Genomic DNA, 26470 nt, shown 5'->3' on the forward strand with positions numbered 1-26470 from the left:
TCCCCGGGGTCCCCATCCATCAGCACCGAGGCCAAATTCCTCTCTGCCGAGCCAGAGGAATTCTCCCCTCCTCCAGAGAGCGGCTGGGCTGAGGGAAAGAGGCTGGAGCTGCGGGTGGGATGGATCTGCTCGGGTTTTTAGCCCTTTGCAGAGCCATCTCCAGCCATTTTCGGGTTCTTTGGGGCACACCGAGAGTCCCTTGGGAGCGGTGGGGACAGCACAGGCTCTGCTTTGCCTTTGCCTCGCCGCTCCAGGCTGTCCCTGCCCGCCTGTCCCAGGGACAGAGCTGTGGATTGTCCCTCCAGGGGAGCACTGCTGGCCATTCTCATCCTCCCGTGGATGGGGACAGGCTTCCCTCTCCCTCTCCCGGGCAGGAGCAGAGTTTCTCCTGCTGCTGCAGCTTCCCGTGGCTGGGGAAAGCGGGCGAGCAGGTACAGCCTGTCCTGCTGGAGCTCCCAGTTCCCTCCCAGCTCAGGGAGCCCCTCGGGCCATGCTCCCCCCTCTGATCCCCCTGCCTGCCGGGCTCTGCTCTGCTCTTCTCCCTAACTCTAAAAAGCAACGTGCCACCCACCCCAAAATCAGCCCCCAGTACCCAAGGCCAAGCCTGTCCCACCCACCCCAAAATCAGCCCCCAGCACCCAAGGCCAAGCCTGAGGGATTTTGCTCAACACTGGGAAAACAGAGGTGGGCAGGGAGGAGACACAGAGCCTTGATCTGATGGGCAGAGCCTGCAGCTCTGATCAGATAATAATTAATAACTGGGTTTGGGGGGCCCTGCCACCTCTGTGCACAGCTCTGCACCCTCTGTGTCCCCGTGGGAAGAGTTCCCAGCCAGACAGGGAGAGCTGGTGGATGGAGCTGAACTCCTCCTGTTTTTGCAGGATGAAGGGTGCAATAACAGAGCTCTGTGTGCAGGGGGGAGAGCTGGGCAGGGCAGGGTCCCCTCTGGCACAGGTCACCCTGCAAAGGGCCTGCAGTGACTGCCATGAGCCCTCCCTGGTCCCTCACTGCTGTCCCAGCCCCGTGTGCCCGAGGCAGGGCATGGAAAACACCCAGGGAAGCAGAGGGAACCCAGGCAAGGGAGGTTTGCCTCCTGAGGAATATTTATGGGTGGGAAACAGGAGGTGCAGCTGTGGATTTGTCACTCTGGGCCACAACAACCACTCTGCACCCTCAGCCCTGCTGTTCCTGACCCTGCTCCTGCTTTTTGTCCCCTCAGGCTGGTGGACGATCGCTGCGTGGTGGAGCCGGCAGCTGGAGACCTGGACAACCCCCCCAAGAAGTTCCGAGGTGAGGCTGGGGCAGCTCCAGCTCTGGGAGCAGCACTAGGGCCAGTCCTGGGCCTGAGCATCCACCTGGGATGGGATGGGATCCATGGGGTGGGGGCACAGCTCTGCCCTGTGTACCACCCACCTGGGAGGTGCAGGTGTGCTGCTGACTGCCCCAAGTGCTCAGGGTGCTCCACACTCAGGGAAGAGCCCTATCCCAGCAGGATTTGAGTGCCTGGATCACACAGCCAGGGAGCAGAGAGCTGGGAAATCTCCCCAAACCTGTGACTGGGGTGTTGGATTTGGGTTGGTTTAGGGCAGCTGCTCCTTTCGTCCCCCTTGTTGTCATTTTATGTCTTCTTTTAAGTAAGATTTTTAAAATATTGATTCCCCACTCTGCCTTGTGCCTCCACCTCTTTCTCAGAGTGGCTTTAACAGCACCCATCCCTTGACCACAATCCTTTCCCCCCAACACCCCAAAACATCTCAAGACATCAATTCTTCCACTCTCTCAGGAGCCCACCAAGCAGCGATCTGCCTCTCCACGGGCTTCACTACCATTAATTTATTCATTTACCTAATTAACAACCCACCCAGCACCTCCATCCCCAGATTCCCCCCCGGGCTGGATGCTCAGCAGCCGCCCCGTCCCCCCTGCCTGGCCGTGCACGTGGCTCCAATCTCTTTTCCAGGCGCAGGTTTTTGGGCTCAGCCCTGCTCTCTGCGCTCCCTATCAGGATATCCAGCTGTTTGTTTTAATGGCCGGAAAGGTAGAGCTCTCCCTGCTCGATAGCCATCGCCTGCAGCGAGGTGGAAACAACGGCCTGGGGCTGCTCCCTGGCCCCGAGGCTGCTGCAGGGCATTTTCGAGCTCTGTCGCCGTCCCCACATCCTGTGGCCGGACCCTGCCCTATCCTGAAGCTCACACGGGTCGTGCCGGGGCTTCCCGCTGGGAAAACAGGAGCCTCCCGCCGAGCTCAGCTCCAAAAGGTCCTTTGGAAATGCCAGAACCCACCTGGGAGCTGCTCCTGCCCGGCGCTGCCTCCGAGGGACGCTCCACACCTCGCAGTTATTTGCTTTTCATTCCTTGCTTTTCATTCCTTGTGGGTTTCTCCCCCTGCCGAGGCTCTTCCCAGCCCAGCTCAGGCACGGCAGGAAAAGCTCCCACCCTCCCAGGCAAGGGGACAGCAGGACCCTCAGCTGTGCCACTGCTGTCCCTGGCTCCCCAAGGGATTCACCTGCAGATTTTGCCCTCCAAAGCCTCTCTGGGTGGAAAGTTTTGCCCCCAGCCCTCTCTGGGCTGAAGTTGTGTCCCCAAAGCCACTCTGGGTTGAAATTTTGCCCCCAGAGCCTCTCTGGATGGAAGTTTTGCCCTCAAAGCCACTCTGGATGGGAGGTTTTGCCCCCAGTTCTCTCTGGATGGAAGTTTTGCCCCCAAAGCCACTCTAGGTAGGAGGTTTTGCCCCCCAGGCCTCTCTGGATGGAATTTTGCCCCCAAAGCCACTCTGGCTCCTGGCAGGTCAGCCCCACATCCCTCTCTGAGCTGCCCACTCTCAGCTGGTGCAGGAGCTTCCTTCTCCTCCCCTCTTTTCCCCCCCCAGCCCATTTTCAGAAATCTGGCCATGCTTTAGCCCAGGTACCCAAACCTCCTGCTCCCAGCACAAGCTGTGCTGGAGATTTTCCACACACACAACCCCCACCGTGCCTCAGTTTCTCTCCTTGCAAAGCCAAGCTCAGAGCTGAGCCATGCTCAGAGCCAGGCCTTGGATTCACAGCCATTTCAGAGTCACTGGGCTGGGGTTTTTTACCTCCCCTTGGCTTCTCCTTCCCACCAGCACCTTTCACAGCAGCTCCCATTAATTACCCATTAATTACCCATTAACGAGCCCCGTGCAGGTGCTCAGGGGGGGCTCACGGCCGCTGCCCCGGCCCTGGGGGCTGCTCTGGCTGCTTGGCACGGGGCTGGCAAAGGAGAAGTGAAACCTGGCCCTGCCCCAGCCGGTGAGAGCCGCGCTCGGCGCTGCCCCAGCGGCACTCCCAGGTAAATAAACACGGGCTCGGGCCCGCCGCCAGCCAGGGAAGGGACTTTGTTTTTGTTGTTTTTTGAATTTTCTTTTTTGTGTCTGAACTTTCTGGGCTGCTATTTCAGGCATAATTAGGGCGATTCAGGCTGCAGAGCCCTTCCTGCCCTTCCAGCTCGGGAAGGGGGTTGGGAGATGTGAGGGCTGCCTTGTCTCCAGACATCTGCTCTCCTGCTTCAGTTCCCAAAGCCTGGCCCTGGGTGTCTGCACTTCCCACCCACCATCCTGGGGGAAAACAGGCGAATCAGGGCAATCTGCAGTGCAGGGAGGGTTTGGAGGAGCTGGGATGCATCTTGTGCATCCTTCAGGAGCTTGAAATAGAGCTGCTGACAGCGAGGTTTCGGGAGCGGGCACTCGCAGCATCCAGTGCTGGTGATCCAGGTCACGGAGGGATGGGTGTGTGTGTCCCCATGGCACGGCCACCACAGGCTCCTTCCACAGCTTCTGCAGGCTCAGGGTGTCCCGTGGGTGACAAGGAACGTGGAGGTGGCTGGTGGAGTCCCAGCCTCCCTCCCAGATCCCTTGCACCGGGATCCTCTCCTCCTTTGGTGCAGCTGGGCTCCATCAGAGCTCCTTCTCCCCCCTGAAGTTTTCCTTCCCGACCAGCACAGCCATTTCCGATGGGAACACTTCTAATCACGAGTCCAAGCAGTGCAGTAATTCCTGGACTCATTATTTATCCTGATTTAAAGCCAACCCAGCAGCCAGCACACGGTGCCATGACCTCCACCAGTCCTCCCTCACTGATGGGGGGACCATCGTCCATCCCAGGAGTGTCCCTGCCCCTCAGTGACATTGGCCCTGCTGGGGACACCCTGGTGGCTGCTGCAGCCTCATCAGGCTCTGCTCTGTTCCCAGATTGCCTCTTCAAAGTGTGTCCCATGAACCGCTACTCTGCCCAGAAGCAGTACTGGAAGGCCAAGCAAACCAAGCAGGACAAGGACAAGATCGCCGACGTGGTGCTGCTGCAGAAGCTCCAGGTGAGCAGGAGCGAGGAGCCCAGAGCTGGCACTGCCCACCAGCTGGCTGGCTGATGGCATCCAGACCTCTGGTGATGCTGGTTTGGGACGAGAAGGGATTTCCAGCTGTGTTTTTCCCCTTGTCCCCTGCCCAGCCATGGCTGTGTCACCCTCCTGATGCTTCTTCCTGTGGCAGAGGAGCTCTGTGAGCACAGCCCTGCCCCCCTGGGGCACCTCAGGGCACCCTTCAGCACCCCAGGACAATCCTCAACACCCCAGAGCACCCTTCAGCACCCCAGGACAATCCTCAACACCCCAGAGCACCCTTCAGCACCCCAGGACAATCCTCAACACCCCAGAGCACACTTCAGCATTTCAGGGCACCCCAGAGCACCTTTCAGCACCCTGGGACACCCCTCAACCCCTTGGGACACCCATGCAGGAGGGAGCCCTGCTTCCAGGACATGCTCCAAAGGGCTGGGGAAGGGAAAGGCTCCCGTTGGCTTCCCCCAGCTTTGGCCAGGGCCCACATCAAACATTGCACAACGGCCTCAGGCAGCTGGCGAGGCCCCGCCGATGATTCATAAAACCGAGGCTGGAGAGAGATTTCACTAAATCATCTCATCGGGCCTCCAGCCCAGCCCCAGCCCCGCCATCCCCGGCTCTGCCTCGGCCAGGGGGGGCTGAGCAGTGCCAGGACAGGGTGTTCTGCCTGGAGGTGCCAGGGCAGGGTCAGTGCCTGCTCCGTGCCCAGCCCTGCGTGGTCACTGGCACACAGAATTCCCATTTTCCTGCTCCCTTTAGCCAGGCTTGTAACGTCACAGATGTCCTGGCCACGAGTGGTCCCAGAGGCTCATTTCTGAGCCTGATTGATTGCACCTTGGTTAGGGCTTGTCCTAAAGAGGTTCTGCCATTTCCTGGCTCCTTTCTGCTGCTCCTGGTGTTTCCCTTCGTGGCCGGAGCTCAGCCCAGCCCTGCCGAGCTCTGCAGGCCCTGGGCTGCAGCCTGGCCCTCGTCAGGGAGGTGAGGAACAGGCTGAGAACATCCCCCAGCCCATGGAGATGATTTCTTGAGGCAGGAGCAGCCAGGTCTGGAGTGGAGGAGCCCTGCCTGCCATGCCCGTGGTTGCCTTTCTGAGCTCGTGCCCCTCTCTGCTGTGTTTCAGTGGATTTAAACTCTGTTTTCTTCACCCAAAACAGCTCAGACAGGCTGGGGGGGCTTTCCAGCCCCTCTGCTGATGTTCTCCAGTCCTCCCCAGTCCCCTGTGGGCATCCCTGACTGGGCTTGGGGACAGACCCTCCCCATCCAAGGGACAGTATGGGAACATCAGCCCTGGGAACTCGAGTGCCTGGGGCAGCCAGCTGCCACTGCCAGCCCCCCCGGCTGCTGGCTCAGATCTGGAGGGAGATTTAGGATATCTGAGGTGCTGGATCTCCCATCAGAGCTGTGCTGCTCCCTGGGGTTGTTGATAAACTCCCAGAGCAGCATTGGTGTGGGATTTCTTGGGGTGGGTTTGTTCTGATGGCAGCAGCCACCATTGCAGGGCAGTGAGGGTGACCCCAGGTGGCACCCAGAGCTCTGTGGGCATGGAGGGTGACCCCAAGTGGCACCCAGAGCTCTGTGGGGACAGGTACCAGGCACATTCAGGTCCTTGAGCAGTCAGGACCTGCAGCCCCATCCTCCCTCCCAGTACCAAGCCATGATTCCAGATGTTTCCCAACTCCTCTGCCCTCAGGTGAAAGGGGTGAGAGAAGGATGGCAAAGGGCAGAGGCTCTCCCAGCTCCATTCCTGGCTGTTTCCCATCTTCCCATCTCAGTTTGGGGATCCCTGGGCTGGAGCTGCCCGGGCTGTGCCCAGCCTGGCGCCGGGGCTGTCGGCGCTCCCTCGCCATTCCCAGATTTGCTGTGGGGGCAAATTCCTGCCTCTCTCCTCACGTGTCAACATCCCGTCACTGCTCTGAGTGCCAGAGCCAGAGTGGAAAATCTCTGTGGTTTTGGAGAGGGGCTGCTGAGCCTTCTTCACTCCTGGGGACACCTCCTGCAGCAGCAGGTCCAGGCCTGCTCCATCTCTGGGCACGGCACCGCTGGCACTCTGCCCTTGGCTGCTTGGATTTGGTGCTGCCAAAAGCCCCCAGTGCCCACATCCCCTGTTCTGGGTGCTGCCAAGAGCCCCCAGTGCCCACATCCCCTGTTCTGGGTGCTGCCAAGAGCCCCCAGTGCCCACATCCCCTGTTCTGGGTGTTTGACCCCCAAGCCCAGCCTGAGCCCAGCACTCTTGCTCGGTATTACCCCAAAACCTGCTGTCCTGGGGGAATTTTGGTGCCATTTTCATCCCTGTCCTAGTTTTTAAAGTCCTCCATGGAAAGCCCTCATGGCCTTCCCAGGGCTGGTCAAGGCCACACCTCGGCCCTGGGCTGAGCTCTTGGATGGGCCTGGGCTGTAATTCCTGGTTGAATTGATCCCTGCTGTGGCCCTGGGGACCACCCTGATCCCAGCCCATCCCAAAGCCAAGGCTGGGAGTGACCCTGCTGGGATTTGCTCCTGGGGAGGGAGGAGGGTGCTGCTCCACCCTGAGCTCTTCTCCTTTTGGAGCAGCACGCGGCCCAGATGGAGCAGAAGCAGAACGAGACGGAGAACAAGAAGGTGCACGGGGACGTGGTGAAGTACGGGAGCGTCATCCAGGTATGGGGGCAACAGGGATCCAGCAGGGATCAAACGTGGATCCAGCAGGGATCAAACGTGGATCCAGCACGGATCCAGCAGGGATCAAACGTGGATCCAGCACGGATCCAGCTGGGATCAAACGTGGATCCAGCTGGGATCAAACGTGGATCCAGCTGGGATCAAACGTGGATCCAGCACGGATCAAACATGGATCCAGCTCAGGTCCATCACGGATCCATCACAGATCCATCATGGATCCAGCACAGACCCAGCACATCTGGGAAGGGCCTGGTGGTTCCTGGGGGCTGCACTTCTCATCTCCCTCACCCTTGGCTTCTCCAGCTGCTGCACATGAAGAGCAACAAGTACCTGACGGTGAACAAGCGGCTGCCGGCGCTGCTGGAGAAAAACGCCATGCGGGTGACCCTGGATGCCACCGGCAACGAGGGCTCCTGGCTCTTCATCCAGCCCTTCTGGAAGCTCAGGAGCAACGGGGATAACGTGAGCATGGAGCCCAGCAGTCCCTGAAGGAGTGTGCAGAGAGCTCCATGCCCACACCCAGGTCTCATCCTCGCTGCCCTTTTCCCATTTTGCTCCCCAGGTAGTCGTGGGAGACAAAGTCATCCTGAACCCCGTGAACGCCGGGCAGCCGCTGCACGCCAGCAACTACGAGCTGGCTGACAATGCTGGCTGCAAGGAGGTACAGGAGGGGCTGGTTTTTTCCTTCTTTTTCCTTTTTTTTCCTTTGGCCTGGGGTCGTGACCGCGCTCTCTTGCTCTGTAGGTGAACTCGGTCAATTGTAACACCAGCTGGAAAATCAACCTGTTCATGCAGTTCTGTGACCACATGGAGGAAGTGCTGAAGGGGGTAAGGAAGGAGTTTGGCTGCGTGGACCCGACAGGCTCTGGGGGACAGGACGTGTGAGCAGCCACCTGGCGCTGTGACAAGGGCACAAAAGAGCTGCTGCCTTCAGGGCTGTAATTCCTGCTTGAATTCATCACCTGGAGAACAGCACAGTGAGGTGGAGCGGGATATTTTAGGATCTGCTGGCAGCAGGGAGCTGAGGGCACAAATTACCGACCTCAGAGTGTTGAATTGACTTTTGGGGACAACCCCACGCAGTGCCAGCAGTGGCCTCTTGTGCAGGGACAATTCCAACTGCTCAGCCGTGCAGCAGGGTAGTTGTTGCCTGGGAAAGGAACTTTCCCTGCTGAGCTATTGTTCAGGGGCTGAGGTCCTCCAGGAAGCAGCTGGATGGATGTGGATTGTTGGGATCTTGCAGCCCTTCATCCCCAGGCACTGTGCTTATCCCAGCTTCCCACATCCTCCTTCCCGGGGTGTTAATGCCTTAAACAGATCCATGAGCAGAGCCTCTGCCTGCTCCAGGGCTGGAAAGTGATGGATTCACATCCATTTATCCCCTGGGGGTGGGAGCAGAGGGTCACTGCATGGATAAGGGGAGTGATGGCAATGCAGGGTGCCTGTGCCCTGTCCCCTGGGCTCAAAGGAGCATTTGAGCTGCCTGGGGCAGGTTTTAGCAGAGCTCCAGGAGGTTGGGTGGGAAGAGGTGACAGGACAGTCCCCCTGGTCCCCAGGGTTCCACAGTCCTGCTATGCAGCTGGGAGCTGTGTCCAGGAGGAATCCTGTCCTCTTTGCAGCATGAGGGGTCACAAGAGGAGATGGCATTGCAGGAGAGTCATGGAGAAATTTCTCCACTGACTGAGTGGTTAAACATGGGAACAGGCTCCCCAGGACAGTCACATCCCTGGGAGTGTTCCAAAATGAGCAATCACTTCAGGATACGGTTTGGTGGGCATGGTGGAGAAAGATTGGATTTAATCATCTTGGAGGTCTTTTCCAACCTGAACTACTGCAGGATTCTTTGACCCTGACCCTGACCCCTGTGTCCTGGTGCAGGGGGACGTGGTGAGGCTGTTCCACGCTGAGCAGGAGAAGTTCCTCACCTGTGACGAGTACAAGGGCAAGCTGCACGTCTTCCTGCGCACCACCCTGCGCCAGTCTGCCACCTCAGCCACCAGCTCCAACGCCCTGTGGGAGGTGGAGGTGAGCAGGGAGGGTATGGAGGGGGTGTTTGGAGCTGTTCCAGCCCCTTCTGTGCTGTGGCTGAGCTCTCCCCTGCCTCTCCCAGGTGGTTCACCACGACCCGTGCCGAGGGGGAGCCGGGCACTGGAATGGCTTGTACCGCTTCAAGCACCTGGCCACGGGCAACTACCTGGCAGCAGAGGTAAGGGGGGGCAGAGGGGTGCAGGAAGGTGCCCTGGGGCTGTGGCACCCCTTGCAAGGGCAGTGCCCACCTCAGGCAGGGAGTGATGCCCAGCATTTCCTCTGGTCCTCTCCAGTTTGCTCTGGGAGCCCCTGTGACTCCTCCTTGCTGGCAGGAGATGTTGACACCTGACCACCATCATCATTTACCTGGTTTAGGACCAAAGTTCCCCCCCTGAAATCCCCCACTGAAGGGGTTCACTTGCTCAGATGGCTGGGTTTGGCTCCTTTTCTGGCCCAGGGGGACAGGAGGGGGTGGCTGGGGCGTTTCTGTGCTCACCCCATGCCAAGGGACTGACTGGCACAGCCCAGTGCATCAGAAGCGGGACGTGACTCATCCTGCTGTCCTCACCTGGCAGAGGGTGGGGGCAAAATCTGGGTCTGGAAGCACCATCTGCCAGGTTTTTCTGCTCCCTTTAAGGCCAGCTCAAGGCCTCCTGATTGAGGCACGAAGGAATTGTTGCACTTGGATACTGGGGTGTGTCTGGCACTGCCAGCACTGAGGGGCTGTGCTCTGCTGCCAGGGCAGCAGGGACATACTGGGGATGCTCCCCAGCTCCCAGGATCCTTCCATCACTGCTGGATGGAAACCAGCAAACACTGGGGCTCTGAAATGGGTGCTTTAAACCCAAAGACACTCTCTTAACACTTGAAGACAAAAGAAGATCTCAGACTGAGCCCATCCTGGGCTGGTGCTGCTCACTGAGAGCTCAGCCTGGAGCCTCCAGGGAGTTCTTGCTGCCACACAGAGCCCAGGTTGGCTCCCCTGGGCTCCCCCATCCTCCTCCCGGGGCTGGGACATCGTGCACTGGGCACAGGTCATATCCTCCAGCCCCACTCGGGCAGGTTTCCCTCTCTGCTGTGTTCAGGGAAGGCAGGAGCAGGGATCCCACACCATCCCCAGGGGTTTGGAGGGACCGAGCAGGAGGACTGACAGCTGCTTTTCATCTCCCTCTTTAACTTTTCAGGAAAACCCAAGTTATAAAGGAGACGTGGCTGAGCCCAAAGCAGCGCCCACGGTGAGCAGAACCGCTGCTGCCGCTGCCCCAACCACGCCAGCTCTCAGCCAGGGCCTGAAAACAGGGAAATGCCCCAAAACAGAGCCCTCTGAGGGGACTATGGCCGAGTTTGTCCCACGGTGCCAGCCCAGCATCCCCTGCCCTTCACTTAGAGCAGTGTCCCCGCTGTGAGAGGGCCCTGCCAAAACCTCTCAGAGGGGTCCCAGTGCATGTCGGCTCCCCGGGCCACAGGGAAATGCTTGGTGGATGAGAGAGCTGGATGTTCAGGGGGTTTTCTGTGCTGTTGGTGAGGTTTGGATCTGGGTGGCCTCATAGCTCAGGTGCATCCATGCTGCTTGTGCTCCACTCATGTGAGGCTCAGCCCCAGCAAAGCTTCTGCTGCATCCCCCCGATGCCCTGGGCACAGGGGACCCCCGAGCCGGGCTCAGAGACCCCCTCCCCACCATGCAGGGGGGCAGCAGCCGTGCCAGCCGCAGGAACACCGGGGAGAAGATCAAGTACAGGCTGGTGGCCGTGCCCCACGGCAACGACATCGCCTCCCTCTTCGAGCTGGACCCCACCACGCTGCAGAAGACGGATTCCTTCGTCCCACGGTAGGGCAGCGGGGTGGGGGTCAGGGGGGAGGCTGAGTGCTGGGGAAAGGCAGTGCTGGCGTGTCCCCGTGGCAGGACACTCTGTGGAGGTCACTCAGCAGGACTTTGTGCTGTTGGCAGGAACTCCTACGTGAGGCTGCGCCACCTCTGCACCAACACCTGGATCCAGAGCACCAACGTGCCCATCGACATCGATGAGGAGAGGCCCATCCGCCTCATGGTACGGCCCTGCTCCCTCCTCCCTCCCTGGGCTTAATCCCTGCTCCCCGAGAGCTCTTAGGGTGCTCCTTTCCTCACATAACCCAGGGACTCAAACACCCTGGATGATCCAAAGGGGTGGGTGGACACCAGCCTGGAGCCCACCCCAGCCCCTCTGATGGGGACAAACTGGATCATTGATGTCAACATGGGTGGTGGCAGATGGTGGGGACATGCCTGGCATGGCCCTGTCTGTGTGATGCTCCTTCTCTGTTGCTTCCCAGCTGGGCACGTGCCCCACCAAAGAGGACAAAGAAGCTTTTGCCATTGTCTCCGTGCCCGTGTCTGAGATCCGGGACCTGGACTTTGCCAATGACGCCAGCTCCATGCTGGCCAACGTGGTGGAGAAGATGAACGAGGGTTTCCTCAGCCAGAACGACCGGAGGTAAAAGGCCCCTGGGAGATGGGGCAGTGCTGGGCTCCTCCAAGGGCTCCCCAGCAGGACAGGCCCCCTGCCTGGTGCTGGTGCCAGTGCTGCCCTTGCTTCCATGCCCACAACCCAAATCCACGCCTGCCTCTCCCAGAAGCCTGGCGAGGAAACCAGATAACGGCACAGCCCCGCTCTGGCCCCTCCTAGAAAAATATCCTAGAAAAATATCCTAGAAAAATATCTGAGGGGCTGGGAGATGGCCCCATGATAGGGGCAGCTGCCTTAGTCACTGTATTATTTTTAGGTGGGTGGGTTCTTGGTGCTTCCTGAGCAAACACAGATCCCTGTGGGACAGAGCGAGCGGCTTCCGCCCTGCCAGCCTGGCCCACGGGGGTGACCACAGGGGCAGAGGCGTTAAATGCAGAATCCCTGGTGTAAGCCACAAGCAAAGCCCCCCTGACATTCACCCTGGCATGTATAGGAACCATAGGGGCTGCAGATCCAGCCATTGACTTCCATCAGGGAGTGCAGGATCAGCCAGCAGCTCCCCTGGCAGTTTCTGAGGCTCTTCGGTTCCCATAACCCACCAGCATCACTGCAGGGACCTGAGTCTGGGCAGGTGAGCAGCCCCCAGCCCACTCACCCCGTGTCCCTTCACAGGTTTGTGATCCAGCTGCTGGAGGACTTGGTGTTTTTTGTCAGTGATGTCCCCAACAATGGCCAGAACGTGCTGGACATCGTGGTGACCAAGCCCAACAGGGAGCGGCAGAAGCTGATGCGGGAGCAGAACATCCTGAAGCAGGTGGGTGGCCCTGGGGCCCTGCATCCCAGCAAGGCTGGGACATGTCCTGTGGACATGTCCTGTCCTGCTCAGGGCCACTCTGGGGGCCAGAGGGATGGAAAACACCACAGGGAAGGGTCTGGCCTTCAGCTCATGCCAATGGTGTCCAGCCACGCACGGGGGGCTGGTGTGGAGCAGGACACAGCCCTGATCTCTGCTTTTGGGCAGATCTTTGGGATCCTGAAGGCCCCTTTCAAGGACAAGGGCGGGGAAGGGCCCCTGGTGAGGCTGGAAGAGCTGTCGGACCAGAAGAACGCTCCCTACCAATACATGTTCCGCCTGTGCTACCGCGTGCTCCGGCACTCCCAGGAGGATTACCGCAAGAACCAGGTGCCAGGAGGGGACTCCCCATCCCTGTGGATCCTCAGGGGGGACAGGGGGACATCACTCACAGCCCCTCTGTGCCCGCTGCAGGAGCACATTGCCAAGCAGTTCGGGATGATGCAGTCCCAGATCGGCTACGACATCCTGGCCGAGGACACCATCACGGCCCTGCTGCACAACAACCGCAAGCTGCTGGAGAAGCACATCACCAAGACCGAGGTGGAGACCTTCGTCAGCCTGGTGCGCAAGAACCGCGAGCCACGGTGCGTGGGGGGCTCTGCGGGGCGAGAGGGGAAGGGGAGCCGTGGGGAGCCCCCCTCTCATGGCAGAGCTGCCTCTCCCGGCAGGTTTTTGGATTATCTCTCGGATCTCTGCGTGTCCAACCACATCGCCATCCCCGTCACGCAGGAGCTGATCTGCAAGTGCGTGCTGGACTCGAAGAACAGCGACATCCTCATCAAAACCGAGTGAGTGGCTGAGGGAGAGGTTTTCCACATCAGGGGTGTGTTGTGGGGTGGTTGTCAGGCACACACCAAGGCCTCTCACTCTCTCACTCTCAGCTGGAGAGAGGAGAGAAAATGTATCGAAGGGTTCATTGGTTGGGATAAGGACCAGGAGAAATCACTCATCAAATACAATCACGGGCAAAACAGGCTCTAGTCAGGGATATGAATTAAGTTTATTCTTAACTAAATCAGAGCAGGATAATGAGAAGGTAAATAGAACCCTTACACCTCCTCCCCACCCTACAAGAAACCCACCGCAGGATGGGCCTGGTCCCACTGAAGCTCCATCACCTCTTGAGGTGCAGCCTCTCCATCCATGGGAGCATCTCCAGATTTTCCCTTTCCTGTCCCAGGCTGAGGCCAGTGAAGGAGATGTCCCAGACCCACGAGTACCTGAGCATTGAGTACTCAGAGGAGGAGGTCTGGCTCACCTGGACGGACAAGAACAACGACCACCACGAGAAAAGCATCCGGCAGCTGGCACAGGAGGCCCGGGCTGGCAATGCCCATGATGAGAACGTCCTCAGCTACTACAGGTGATGCTCCTGTGGCATCTCCTCTCCAGCTGGGGCTGTGAGGGTTGCACGGCCTCACTCCCTCTCCCCCTCACCCCTGGGCAGGTACCAGCTGAAGCTCTTTGCTCGCATGTGCCTGGACCGCCAGTACCTGGCCATCAAGGAGATCTCCCAGCAGCTGGGGGTGGACCTGATCTTCCTGTGCATGGCAGATGAGATGCTGCCCTTCGACCTGCGCGCCTCCTTCTGCCACCTCATGCTGCACGTGCACGTGGACAGGGACCCCCAGGAGCTGGTGATGCCCGTGAAGTTCGCACGGCTCTGGACAGAGATCCCCACAGCCATCACCATCAAAGAGTGAGACACACCAGGGCTCGGGATGGCTCTGAGGGACAGGGCAGGGCAGGGGGTGGCAGATGCCATAGCAGGGGAGTGTTTGGGGAGTGACCTGGATGGGTTTGAGCCCTCAGAAGAAAGTGGGTTCCATCTGTCACAGCATCACTGCTGGTCATGGTGGCTCAGGAGCCCCTGGACAGTGCTGCTGCCAGCTGGGTGCGAGGACACCCGCTGTCCCCAGCTCACCCTGATTTGTCCCCTTGCAGCTACGACTCCAACCTCAACACCTCACGTGATGACAAGAAGAACAAGTTTGCCAGCACCATGGAGTTTGTGGAGGACTATCTCAACAACGTGGTGAGCGAGGCTGTGCCCTTCGCCAACGAGGAGAAGAACAAGCTCACCTTCGAGGTGCGGCACCTTGCAGGGTGTGACATGGTCTGGCTGTCCCTGTCCCCACCATGGATTCTCCTGCTCAGACCCGAGCAGGGCGAGGTCTGGAGCTGCCTTGTCCTTCCCCAGGTCGTCAGCCTTGCCCACAACCTCATCTACTTCGGCTTCTACAGCTTCAGCGAGCTGCTGCGCCTGACACGGACCCTGCTGGGCATCATTGACTGCGTCCAGAACCCTCAGCTGATGATGCAGGCCGTCTACAATGATGAGGTGACAGGTGAGTCTCTGTCCATGGCCAGGGAGGTGTTTTCCATGGTCTGCCCAGTGTTTTCCATGGTTTGCCCAGTGCTTTCCAGTTTTGGTGGCCAGAAAACCGGACACTGACTTGCTGATGTGGCTGGGTGTGCAGCAGGACATGGGGTGGTGAGCCCTTGGCTATGCCAAAAGAAATATTTGGTGCCTTCTGCTCATTCTCTGATTAAGTCTAGAGCATTTTCCATGGTCCTCTGCCATCTCCCTCTCCACCCACGCTAACTGTGGCTGCCTCTGCAGGGAAGAACGTGCGGAGGTCGATCCAGGGCGTGGGGCAGATGATGTCCACCATGGTGCTGAGCAGGAAACAGTCCATCTTCAGCCCCCCCAGCCTCAGCACTGGCTCTGCCCCGGAGCAAGTGGACAGAGGGAGGAGCATTGAGAACGAGAACATTGTGGTGATGGAGACCAAGCTGAAGATCCTGGAGATCTTGCAGGTTGGAGGCAAAGGAGTGGTGGGACCTGTGGGGTGGGGGTGTGTAATGTGATTTTCTCAAGGAGGGGCACAGTTGGTATGAAGAGGGCACTCAGTCACTTCTGGTTTCTCCTTCCCTGCTGCTTCCAGTTCATCCTGAACGTGCGGCTGGACTACAGGATCTCCTACCTGCTCTCTGTCTTCAAGAAGGAGTTTGTGGAGGTTTACCCCATGCAGGACAGCGCAGCTGATGGGACAGCTCCAGCCTTTGACTCCACAAGTAACTCTCCCACTTTGCTCCTGGTACACCCCCAGCTCAGCAGACCCCAGGGGCTGGGAGGACGCAGGTGGCAGAGGTGACATCTCCAGCAGGGGTGACATCTCCAGCAGCTGCTTCTGGCAGGGGGCAGGGAGGGATGGAGTCTGTGTTTTGTTGGGAACAGGGTGATAGGGAGCTGGGTTGGTTTCTGTGGGTTCCTGCCAAGACACAGGGCTGGCATTGTCCACCCTTGTCACTCCCTTCCTCTCCCTGCAGCTGCAGCCATGAACCTGGACCGGATCGGGGAGCACGCCGAGGCCATGTTTGGTGTGGGGTGAGTCCCTGCCCCCCAGAGCTCCCCTGGCCACAGGGCCCTTCCCCTTCTGTCCATCCCAGCCAGGCTGGGAGCTGCAGGTGATGAGCAGGATGAGGCTCTAAGGGCTCTAAAGCTGTCCCCATCAGCCCCTGAGCTCTGTGTTCATGCCCAGCTTTTCCATCCCGCCCCAGGAAATCGAGCAGCATGTTGGAGGTGGATGATGAGGGAGGGAGGATGTTCCTGAGGGTGCTGATCCACCTGACCATGCACGACTACCCCCCACTCATCTCCGGCTCCCTGCAGCTCCTCTTCAAGCACTTCAGCCAGAGGCAGGAGGTCCTGCACACCTTCAAACAGGTGACCTGAGGGGACCTGGAGATCCCACGCCTGGCTGTGGGTGGGGGACGTGGCGTGGATCTTGGCCATTTCCTTGGGAAGGAGATCTGGGAGTGGGATTTGGGCTCCAAACTGGAAACCCCTGGGAATGTCGCTGCAGGTTCAGCTCCTGATCTCAGCCCAGGATGTGGAGAACTACAAGGTGATCAAGTCAGAGCTGGACAAACTCCGCACGATGGTGGAGAAATCAGAGCTCTGGGTGGACAAGAAGGGCAGCACCAAAGGGGACAGCACAGGGGACGGGAACAAGAAGGAGAAGAAGGAGGTGAGAGCCCTGAGCAAGACCCTGGGATCCAGGGTGGGGAAGGAGTGGGAGGCAAGGGGGCAGCTCACCTTAATCCAACACCTGATGCCTCTGGATGGGCTTGATGGGGAGGCTCCAGAGGGTCCTGTGGAGTGTGGCTGGAGGGGCACAGTGTGACCCCAGTGCTGTTGTGCCCCCTGCAGCACGGTGCCGACGAGGAGGTCATTGCTCCAGGAGAGAAGAGCAGTGAGAACTACCAGATAGTGAAGGGGGTGAGTGAGACCAAACCCTTGTGCACCAGCAGGAAGGAAAGGGGCAAAATGCTGGGGGGGATTTCCAAGTTCTGCTGTGCTTCAGTAGAAACAAGTCCAAGCCTGGCTTGCTCCTGCCAGCTCAGCACGGGGAAAAGCTGTCACATCCTTGCACTGGGGGGACTGGAGGGGACTGGGTGGGTGACAGCTGTGAGGGCTCTGCGTGGTGCTGAGGGGGGGCTGAAATTTGTGAGCAAAGCAGGGAACACCCAGGATTATGGAGGGAACACGTGGAATGCAAACCAGCCCCAGTGCTGGTGGCCATCCTGAGTGGCTCCAGGCTCAGCCCCTGCCCACCATGGTCCCTCTGTCCCCAGATCCTGGAGAGGCTCAACAAGATGTGTGGGGTGGGGGAGCAGGTGCGCAAGAAGCAGCAGCGCCTGCTGAAGAACATGGATGCCCACAAGGTGATGCTGGACCTGCTGCAGATCCCCTATGAGAAGGTGGGTGGACAGAAACCAACTGGTCCTAAGTGCCCAGGGCAAAAGGGGCACACGGGGACACCCCTGAGTGGCCTCCTGCCACTCCCATCCCTCTCAGCTCCACGTGTTTCTCCTCTGTCCCATCCGCAGGGGGATGCCAAGATGATGGAGATCCTCAAGTTCACCCACCAGTTCCTGCAGAAGTTTTGTGCTGGCAACCAGGAGAACCAGGCCCTGCTGCACAAACACCTCAACCTGTTCCTGACCCCAGGGGTAAGGAGAAGACATGGAAGGGCAGCAGCACAGGGAGGAGGGAATTCTGCACCACTCCTGGGGCTGAGAGCACGGGATGGAAAAACCAGGAGGAGACAGCAGGCAGGGCAGGAGTTGGGGACAGTTCCTGCAGCCCCCTGACCTCACTCTGCCCCTCGTCCCCAGCTGCTGGAGGCAGAGACGATGCAGCACATCTTCCTCAACAACTACCAGCTGTGCTCGGAGATCAACGAGACGGTGCCGCAGCACTTCATCCACTGCGTGGCCACCCACGGCCGCCACGTCCAGTACCTCGACTTCCTGCACACCATCATCAAGGCCGAGGGCAAGTACGTCAAGAAGTGCCAGGACATGATCATGACTGAGGTGAGGACCTCTCCTGCGGGGCAGGAGTTGGGGGGAAGCAGGACAAAGCTCTTGGAACCTGCACGGTTGGCTTCTTCCTTCAGAAGAGCCTTCCAGCCATGCTGGATCTTCCCTGGAACCAGCCAGCCCCAGTGCTGGTGGACAGCTTGAGTGGCCATCAACCATCTCCAGGGGCTCAATGCGAGGTCCAAGAGTCATTTTGGGAGTCCCACAATTTTTGAGTGCACTGCAAATGCCTGGTTTTCCCTGTAAACACAAATCCCTGTCCCCCTTCCTGGCCACTCCTGCTCATCCCCCACTGCAGAGGGGACACCATTGGCCTTGGAGGCTTCTGACCTTCCTATTTCAGAGTGGTGAGCACTGAGCACTGACCCTTCCCTGCAGCTCACCAACGCCGGGGACGACGTGGTGGTTTTCTACAACGACAAGGCTTCGCTGGCCACCCTGCTGGAGATGATGACAGCAGCCAGGGATGGGGTGGAGGAGAACAGCCCCCTGATGTACCACATCTCCCTGGTGGACCTGCTGGCTGCCTGTGCCGAGGGCAAGAACGTCTACACCGAGATCAAGTGCACGTCCCTGCTGCCCCTGGAGGACGTGGTGCGGGTGGTGACACACGAGGACTGCATCACAGAGGTACGGGGTGGCAGCCAGGAGGACACTGGGGCTCTGCACTGATTGTCCCCTGATGGTGTCCCTGCCCCTTTCCCCCTCCCTGACAGGTGAAGATGGCCTATGTGAATTTTGTCAACCACTGCTATGTGGACACGGAGGTGGAGATGAAGGAGATCTACACCAGCAACCACATCTGGACCCTCTTTGAGAACTTCACCCTGGACATGGCCCAGGTGTGTGGGGAGGGTTGGGTGGGAAGGACACAGCAGTGCTGGCTTGGATGAGGACAGGTTGGTGTCACCAAGGCTCCCTTGAAGCCTCCTGCAGGGCATGGATCCACGTGTGGGACCTCATACAGCTGCCACACTTGGGGAGTGGTCAGGGCTGTCTGCTCTGACCACAGGAGCTGTGTCACCGGCCACGTCCCTCAGCTCAGTGTGGTCCCAGCAGCCTCTGGGCAGACATGAGCTGGCCCTGGTGCCATCAGTGCCCTTCCTGTCCTGACAGATGTGCAAGAAGAGGGAGAAGCGCCTGCCAGATGCCACCCTGGAGAAGTACGTGCTGACAGTGGTGCTGGACACCATCAACGCCTTCTTCAGCTCGCCCTTCTCAGAGAACAGCACCTCACTGCAGGTGACAAGGGTGGGCAGGGTGGCAGGGGGAGGCTCAGCCAGACCCCCAAAACACGGTTTGGATGCGTGTGCTGACACTCCTTTCTCCTCCAGACCCACCAGACCATCGTGGTGCAGCTCCTCCAGTCCACCATGAGGCTGCTGGAGTGTCCGTGGCTGCAGCAGCAGCACAAGAGCTCGGTGGAGTCCTGCATCCGCACGTTGGCCATGGTTGGTAAGGAGCCACTGCTGTGCCCAGGGGACAGGGACACCCTGGGCTGTCTCTGCCCAGCAGCAAGCAGGACACCTGTCCCTCCTGTGGGGGTGGCAGGACACCACGGTGAGGGGCTGCCAGCTGGGGCATTCAGCTCCAGGATGGGCTTTTTTAGGGCTTCATCTCAGCATTCCCAGGTTAATGTGAGGATAACCAGAGCCTGGGCTTGGCTGGGAGCTCCCTGGTGTGTCCCTGCCTGGACACAAAGCCAACACTGACAGTGGTTTTCCCTGGCCAGGACTTTGCCCTCGGTGTGCAGCTGCCTGACTCAGGCTGAGGGCTGTTAGCACTGAGTCACCGTGGAAAGGATTGCTGGTGGCTGAGCTCTGGGTGGGGATTTCCCTTTGGAATTCCAGGCAGGGTGCTTGCAGCCTCCCCACGCTGGGCTTTCCCAACCAAAAACTGGGGCTGGGGCCAGTTTCCACCCTGTGTGGGGCTGTGGGTGTTGGGATGTGTGGGAACACTCCAGCCCTTACTGCCCTGGAGGAGTTCACTGGTGTATTTACCCCAAATCTCTGCTGCAAATGAGTTGAACACTGGTGAAAGGATGCCCAGACGGGGTGGTGGGACCCAGCTGGGTGGTGGCTGTGCCAACCCATCCCTGTGTCCTGCAGCCAAGAGCCGCTCCATCGCTCTGCCCATGGACCTGGACGCCCATGTGAGCTCCCTGCTCAACAGCAGCTCCACCAGCACGGTGCAGAGGAACACCTCGAGCTACAAGGCAGCCACACGCACCTTCCCCCGCGTCTCCACCACCCCCAACCAGTGGGACTACAAGAACATCATCGAGAAGCTGCAGGTACGGGGCAGGGCGTGGCTGGGCTCAGGTGGCAGGAGGGTGCTGGCATGGCAGGGTCCCTGTCCCTTGTGTCCCCTGGCTCTGAAGGGGATGCTGTGGCTTGCAGGACATCATCAACGCCCTGGAGGATCGCCTGAAGCCGCTGGTGGAGGCGGAGCTGTCGGTGCTGGTGGATGTCCTGCACCGGCCAGAGCTGCTCTTCATGGAGGGGACGGAGGCGTTCCAGCGCTGCGAGAGCGGGGGGTTCCTGTCCAAGTGAGGCTGGGTTGGGTCTGCCCTGGGCGAGCTGGGGGTGCTGGGAAGGGTTTGGGACCCTCACCATGGGTGGGCTGTGCATCCCTGTGTGCCTGCAGCTGGAGGGGTGATGGGTTGGTTCCCCCTGGGATGCCCGGGTCGCTCCCAGCTGTGTGACAATGGCTTTGCTGTGCCAGGCTGGTGCAGCACACCAAGGACCTCATGGAGACAGAGGAGAAGCTCTGCATCAAGGTGCTGAGGACGCTGCAGCAGATGCTGGTGAAGAGGAACAAGTATGGAGAGAGGGTGAGCAGCATGATCTGTGTCCATCCAGCCCCACTCCCAAGCTGGCAGAGCCCACCCTGGACACCAGGGGTGCTCAGCCTGTTCTGCCCTGGCCCCAGCCTTGGCATAGGGACACTGGTGACATTTGTTTGCCTTGGCAGGGCAACCTGCTGCGGAAAATGCTCATGAACAATTACCTTCAGAACAAGAGGTCCAGCTCCAAGGGGGAGATGGGGGATGCTGCTGGGGGAGGTGAGTGCCCCTCTCCTTCCCCTTCCCCTCAAGCTCCCAGCTCCCAAACAGAGATGGGACCAGGTCTGTGGCTGGTTGCCATGTCCCAGCTCCATGGGAGCAGAGGATTTGGGGAGGTGAAGGGATGGCACTGAGAGTGGTGGAGCCGTGCTGGCTGTGCTGCCACAGCATCACATCCCTCCTGTCCTCTGACACAGGCCAGGACCAGGACTGGTCAGCCATCGCTGCTGTCCAGTGCCGGCTGGACCGTGAGGGGGCCACCAAGCTGGTGGCTGACCTCATCATGAACACCAAGAACGAGAAGATCTTCCAGGAGAGCATCCTGCTGGCCATCCGCCTGCTGGATGGAGGCAACACCGAGATCCAGGTGCTGAGGGGGATCAGGCAGCCAGGGGTTGATGTGGGCAGGGGGAGGGTCCAGTGTTCAGCCCCGGGCACTGGGTTTGGCCTAAACACCTCTTATTTGTGCTGAAATCTGATGATTTGGGTTTCCCAGCTCCATGGCTGGATGAAAGGCTGGAGGCTGTGGGAGGGGCAGGTGGTTCCAAGTTGTTTCTGGAGTTCTGCTGATGCCCTCTGCCGGGAATTCCTAAAATGGCTCAGGGCTGCAGTGCTTGTGGGGGACCTCCAGGCTTATCCCAAACCCTCTGTCACAGGGAAGCTGAAAAATGGTGTGTGCAAAACCCAGTGGGGCTCCAGCAAAAATCGGGTTATCCTGGGCAATGCCTGCAGTGCTGAGGCTGCTGCCCAGAGGGACGGGCAGGGACACTTTGGACCCCGTGGTGGGGACCTGAACGAGTGTCCTTTCACCAGAAATCCTTCTACAACCTCATGACGAGTGACAAGAAGTCCGAGAAGTTCTTCAAGGTCCTGCACGACCGGATGAAGAAGGCGCAGCAGGAGACCAAGTCCACAGTGTCGGTGAACATGAGTGACATCGGGAACAAACCCCGCGAGGACAAGGACGAGCCAGACCCTGGCACCAAAGGTATGGGGCTGTGTCCCCTTGTCCCCTCAGGAAGGCCAGCACTGGCTTGGTGACAGCCTGAGCTGAGGAGGGGACAATTCCTATGGTGGTGTTCACAGGGGTCTCGGGATGAGGGAAGAGATGAGAATGTTGGCTCTAAGTTTTAGAAGGTTTGATTTATTATTTTGTGATATGTATTATATTAAAACTACACTAAAAGAATAGAAGAAAGGATTTCATCAGAAGGCTGGCTAAGAATAGAAAAAGAATGATAAAATCTTGTGACTGACCAAGACAGTCTGAGACAGCTGGACTGTGATTGGCCATTAATTAGAAACAACCAGATGAGACCAGTCACAGATCCACCTGCTGCATTCCACAGCAGCAGATAATCATTGTTTACATTTTGTTCCTGAGGCTTCTCAGGAGAAAAAAAATCCTAAGGAAAGGATTTTTCATCAAACATGTCTGTGACACATTCCCCCCAGGACGAGGAGACACTTTCCTGCTGCCCGGCACCCCCACGCGGTACCCGATGGCCGTGGGGTTCCGCAAGGGCCACGAGCCCGGGGAGCAGGGCCAGAACAACGAGATGGGGGTGACAGTGCTGATCATGGAGCCCATCCTGCGCTTCCTGCAGCTGCTCTGTGAGAACCACAACCGGGACCTGCAGGTCGGTGCTGGGGTCCTGGGGTCCTGGGGGTCAGCTCTGGGCTTGGGCTGGGGGAAGGTTGGAAACAACACCACGTGGACACGCTGCTGTTCTCAAGGGAAAAGGGGCAGTTTATTTTCTGATTCTGGCATTTATAGATTCCCAAAAGTGACCCTGGGTTGGAGGGTGACAGTGCCACCTCTCCAATTTGTCCAGTTTGACATTGGACAAACCAACAGTCCATCAAATTTTTCCTCCTCTATAAAAGATGCAAAACAATAAGTTATTTACAGAAAGTGGGTGAGAAAGTTTGTTACAAGGATGTAAACATCAGAAGGCTTAAAGAATCTCAAAAAAACAGGGTGACAGTTGGGATCTGTCCCATTTTGGCCTCAAAATTCTTTGGCACCCAGCAGCTCTGTGCCTCAATTTCCCCATGTGCAGTGCTCCATCCAGCTTGGGGTTGTGGGAGGAGTTCATGGCAGGAGTGGCTGTGGGACTGAGGTCTGTAGGTTACAGGGGCAGTCCCAGCCCAAATGTCCCTCAAAGTGCAGCTGGAGGGGTGTGAGGAGAGAGGGATTGGGACCCCATTGCTGGGCTCTGCTCCACAGAACTTCCTGCGGTGCCAGAACAACAAAACCAACTACAACCTGGTGTGTGAGACACTGCAGTTCCTGGACATCATGTGTGGCAGCACCACGGGCGGGCTGGGGCTGCTCGGCCTCTACATCAACGAGTACAACGTGGCTCTCATCACCCAGACCCTGGAGACCCTGACCGAGTACTGCCAGGGGCCCTGCCACGAGAACCAGGTCTGGGCTCCTTCCCCAAACCTCACCACAGACCAGGGGGCAATGAGGGAGAGCAGGGACAGGTTCTGGGTTCAGAGTGTGAGCAGGAGCAGAACGTGGGCAGCAGAGGTCACAGGGCTCCTGCACAGCTCACCAGCTGCTGCTTGGCCCCCAGATGGGGTGATGCAGATGGGGGGAAAAATTCAGTGTGTGAACGGGTCCTTTGCAGGGAGAGGGGAGGTTTGGGGGCCCAGGGCTGCAGGCAGAGCAGTGCTTCAGACCAGGGCTGTGCTGGAGGGTGGAGCTGGGAGGACTGGCAGGATCTGTGGGATAACACACTCCCCAACTCCCCCAGAGCTGCATCGTGACCCACGAGTCCAATGGGATCGACATCATCACAGCCCTGATCCTGAATGACATCAGCCCCCTCTGCAAGTACCGGATGGACCTGGTCCTGCAGCTGAAGGTGCACAGAGGCCTGGGCTGGGGTGCTGGGGACGTGTTTGTGTGTCACTGCATGTGTCACTGCGTGTGTCACTGCATGTGTCACTGCGTGTGTCACTGCGTGTGTCACTGCAAGGACTCACTGGCAGGGTCACAGGGTGTACTGTGGGGTGAGGTTGTCACTGTAGAGGGGACCCTGCCTGTGTCAGACCCTTGGGCAGGGTTGGGGCATCTCCACCACCATCAGATGCCCCTGGAACAAGAGAGTTGGCGGGGGCACAGGATAATTCTGCCCACCCCAAAGCCCTGGGCAGTGGCAGGGCACAGCTCCCCTCACCAAGGGCTTCTCCTGACCAGGACAATGCCTCCAAGCTCCTCCTGGCCCTCATGGAGAGCAGGCATGACAGCGAAAATGCCGAGAGGATCCTCATCAGCCTCCGTCCCCAGGAACTGGTGAGGGCACTGGGAATGTCCCACTGAGCCCCCAGCCCCCAGCTGCCCATCCTCTACCCTGGGTCCTGCTGCAGTTCCTGCCTCCCCTGCCCCACTGCTGTTCTCCTGCCCAAATCCTGGCTGGAGGAGGCAGCAGGGAGTGGGGAGGAGCTCAGTGCCCCCGTGCTGCCTTGCAGGTGGATGTGATCAAGAAGGCCTACCTGCAGGAGGAGGAGTGTGAGAACGCCGAGGTTTCCCCCCGGGAAGTTGGACACAACATTTATATCCTGGCTCTGCAGGTAGGGAGCTGTAAAAGCATCCTGCCAGGCTGTGCTCACAGGTTGCACTTTTCCCTCTCTAATTATGCACATTTCCCTCCATAATTTTTGCACATTTCCTCCAGGCAGATTGGCCTCCCTGGGGAGCCAAATGTGCCTTTGGCTGTGGGGAGCAGCCATGGCTTGCTGGCCATCCTGTGCCCCGTGTCCCCCTCCCGTGTGTGCTGGTGGCTGCCTGCCATCCTGTGCTCACTGTCACCACCCCTGTCCCCCTCCCAGCTCTCCCGACACAACAAGTCTCTGCAGCAGCTCCTGAAGCCAGTGAAGCGAATCCAGGAGGAGGAGGAGGAGGGAATCTCATCCATGGTATGGAGAGGCACAGCCCCCACAATCCACCCTGATCCCAGGCTGTAAAAAGCCCTTGCAGAGCCCACCTGGGCTTTGTTCAGGATTTGTTGGATTTTGGTGTTCCCCAGGGGATTAAAGAGGGAGAGACACCTAAATGCCCTTTTAGCCAGAGGTAGAAGCCCAAAGGTGCGTGTGCCCTGCTGTGGGGTGACAGGGTGACACAGGCTGGTGGCCCTGGGTGGGGGATCCTGCCCTTACCCACTCCCCCCTTCCCTTCAGAAAGGAGGGGCTGAGTCCTTTGCTACCATTCCTTGCCCAGGTACCTCAGATCCCGACAAGATTCAGCAGGAATGTGATTTCCCCGGGGGTTTTGTGAGCACTGGTTTGTAATTTGTGGATTAGCAGCACTTGGATGTAATTATTGCAGGGAATCGATTGTCTGTCACCGCGGGGAGCACTCGCACCCCTCACGGAAGCTTTAATTCATTTGCCTTTCCCTGAAAACCTCATCAGCTGTGAGAGATGTTGAGGCATGGTTGTGGGAACAGTCAGATCCAGCTTCTGGCTGGATCCTCATCCTCTCCCTTTCCCTCTCCCCATCCAGCTCAGCCTTAACAACAAGCAGCTGTCGCAGATGCTGAAGTCCACGGCCCCGGTGCAGGAGGAGGAGGAGGATCCGCTGGCTTATTACGAGAAGCACACGTCCCAGATTGAGGCAAGACCTCCTGGCTGTTGGCTTTCCAGCCTGCCCCTGGCCCATGAATCCCACCTGGCTCCAGATGCCTCCTGTCTGATTATTTTGCAGCAGGAGCTGCCCCCTCTTCCCACGGCCATGCTGGCAGGAGTATTAGCTCCAGGAACTGAGGGATGAGCAGCCCCCTGGACCCTGCCCTTCTCTCCCAGCAGCAGTGGGATGTAGCTGATCCAGAGCCTCATCCTTGGCATGGATCCCCCATTCCCACACTCCCACTTACCCCAGCCAGGGCTGCCTCTGCTAGAGGAACTTTGGAAGCTTTTAAATGAGGGGCTGACAATATTTGGGCCCTGTGGAGTGGGAGGGATGTGGGGGAAGGCACAGCTGGATGTGGGAAGGAGGAAAAAACCACAGCAGGGCAGGATCTGAGGGCTCTGCATCCTGCAGATCGTGCGGCTGGATCGGAGCATGGAGCAGATCATCTTCCCTGTGCCTGGGATCTGTGAGTTCCTCACCAAGGAGACCAAGTACAGGCTCTTCACCACCACGGAGCAGGACGAGCAGGGCAGCAAAGTCAGCGACTTCTTCGACCAGTCCTCCTTCCTGCACAACGAGATGGAGTGGCAGAAGAAGCTGCGCAGTAAGAGCAAGGCAGAGCCTCCCTCCCCTGGGCTGCCCCGCTGGGAATCTGGGGACATTCCTGCAGGGAAAGGGCTGCACACCTGGGAATGGCAGGGCTGGGCTGCTCGAGCTCTGCAGGGCACCTCACACCTGGCACAGTGCAGGGAGGGAAGGTTAAAATCCCAGCCATGGGCTCCTCTGTGCTCCCAGGGCAGTTTCTCCACAGCCTGAGGGGCACCTTGCTCACATTCCCTGGGATTCCAGCTGAGGTGTTTTCCCTGGAAAGCCCTTTCAGTTGCCTTCTCCTAAGCCAGAGTCTTGTAGCTGCACATGGGAAATAAAACCTGTTTCTCTGCCCTCTGCAGACCTGCTCAGGGGCTTCCAGGGTGGAAATCCTGGCTGTAAATCCCAGGAACCGAGTAGAGGGTCACACTACAGATACTGGGATGC

The 26470-nt window shown here is 58.8% G+C and overlaps 1 protein-coding gene across 2 annotated transcripts in view; it reads left to right on the forward strand.

Annotated features, from left to right (window-relative positions):
* The window catches only part of ITPR3 (inositol 1,4,5-trisphosphate receptor type 3), a 37227-nt gene that overhangs the window by 4667 nt on the left and 6090 nt on the right, over positions 1 to 26470 (forward strand). For both annotated transcript variants that reach the window (XR_007780099.1, XM_030231379.2), the window contains exons 2-48: positions 1220 to 1290; positions 4207 to 4328; positions 6903 to 6989; positions 7314 to 7472; positions 7573 to 7671; positions 7755 to 7838; positions 8889 to 9035; positions 9121 to 9216; positions 10223 to 10273; positions 10724 to 10866; positions 10987 to 11086; positions 11349 to 11509; positions 12155 to 12296; positions 12504 to 12665; positions 12750 to 12922; positions 13007 to 13126; positions 13519 to 13701; positions 13786 to 14037; positions 14283 to 14427; positions 14539 to 14686; positions 14962 to 15158; positions 15287 to 15416; positions 15672 to 15729; positions 15903 to 16068; positions 16208 to 16372; positions 16555 to 16623; positions 16980 to 17105; positions 17235 to 17357; positions 17523 to 17723; positions 18108 to 18359; positions 18446 to 18571; positions 18846 to 18971; positions 19064 to 19184; positions 19838 to 20022; positions 20129 to 20277; positions 20454 to 20562; positions 20703 to 20793; positions 20991 to 21160; positions 21607 to 21781; positions 22249 to 22433; positions 23024 to 23224; positions 23559 to 23669; positions 24005 to 24100; positions 24277 to 24378; positions 24637 to 24723; positions 25310 to 25420; positions 25847 to 26039. Coding sequence is in view for 1 of the 2 variants with exons in the window: in XM_030231379.2 (XP_030087239.1) it covers positions 1220 to 1290; positions 4207 to 4328; positions 6903 to 6989; positions 7314 to 7472; positions 7573 to 7671; positions 7755 to 7838; positions 8889 to 9035; positions 9121 to 9216; positions 10223 to 10273; positions 10724 to 10866; positions 10987 to 11086; positions 11349 to 11509; positions 12155 to 12296; positions 12504 to 12665; positions 12750 to 12922; positions 13007 to 13126; positions 13519 to 13701; positions 13786 to 14037; positions 14283 to 14427; positions 14539 to 14686; positions 14962 to 15158; positions 15287 to 15416; positions 15672 to 15729; positions 15903 to 16068; positions 16208 to 16372; positions 16555 to 16623; positions 16980 to 17105; positions 17235 to 17357; positions 17523 to 17723; positions 18108 to 18359; positions 18446 to 18571; positions 18846 to 18971; positions 19064 to 19184; positions 19838 to 20022; positions 20129 to 20277; positions 20454 to 20562; positions 20703 to 20793; positions 20991 to 21160; positions 21607 to 21781; positions 22249 to 22433; positions 23024 to 23224; positions 23559 to 23669; positions 24005 to 24100; positions 24277 to 24378; positions 24637 to 24723; positions 25310 to 25420; positions 25847 to 26039 (6470 nt within the window). In the remaining variant the exon portion in view is untranslated. The remainder of the gene's footprint in view (positions 1 to 1219; positions 1291 to 4206; positions 4329 to 6902; positions 6990 to 7313; positions 7473 to 7572; positions 7672 to 7754; positions 7839 to 8888; positions 9036 to 9120; positions 9217 to 10222; positions 10274 to 10723; positions 10867 to 10986; positions 11087 to 11348; positions 11510 to 12154; positions 12297 to 12503; positions 12666 to 12749; positions 12923 to 13006; positions 13127 to 13518; positions 13702 to 13785; positions 14038 to 14282; positions 14428 to 14538; positions 14687 to 14961; positions 15159 to 15286; positions 15417 to 15671; positions 15730 to 15902; positions 16069 to 16207; positions 16373 to 16554; positions 16624 to 16979; positions 17106 to 17234; positions 17358 to 17522; positions 17724 to 18107; positions 18360 to 18445; positions 18572 to 18845; positions 18972 to 19063; positions 19185 to 19837; positions 20023 to 20128; positions 20278 to 20453; positions 20563 to 20702; positions 20794 to 20990; positions 21161 to 21606; positions 21782 to 22248; positions 22434 to 23023; positions 23225 to 23558; positions 23670 to 24004; positions 24101 to 24276; positions 24379 to 24636; positions 24724 to 25309; positions 25421 to 25846; positions 26040 to 26470) is intronic.

Source organism: Serinus canaria, chromosome 26 (assembly GCF_022539315.1).
Source record: "Serinus canaria isolate serCan28SL12 chromosome 26, serCan2020, whole genome shotgun sequence".
Taxonomy (NCBI): domain Eukaryota; kingdom Metazoa; phylum Chordata; class Aves; order Passeriformes; family Fringillidae; genus Serinus; species Serinus canaria.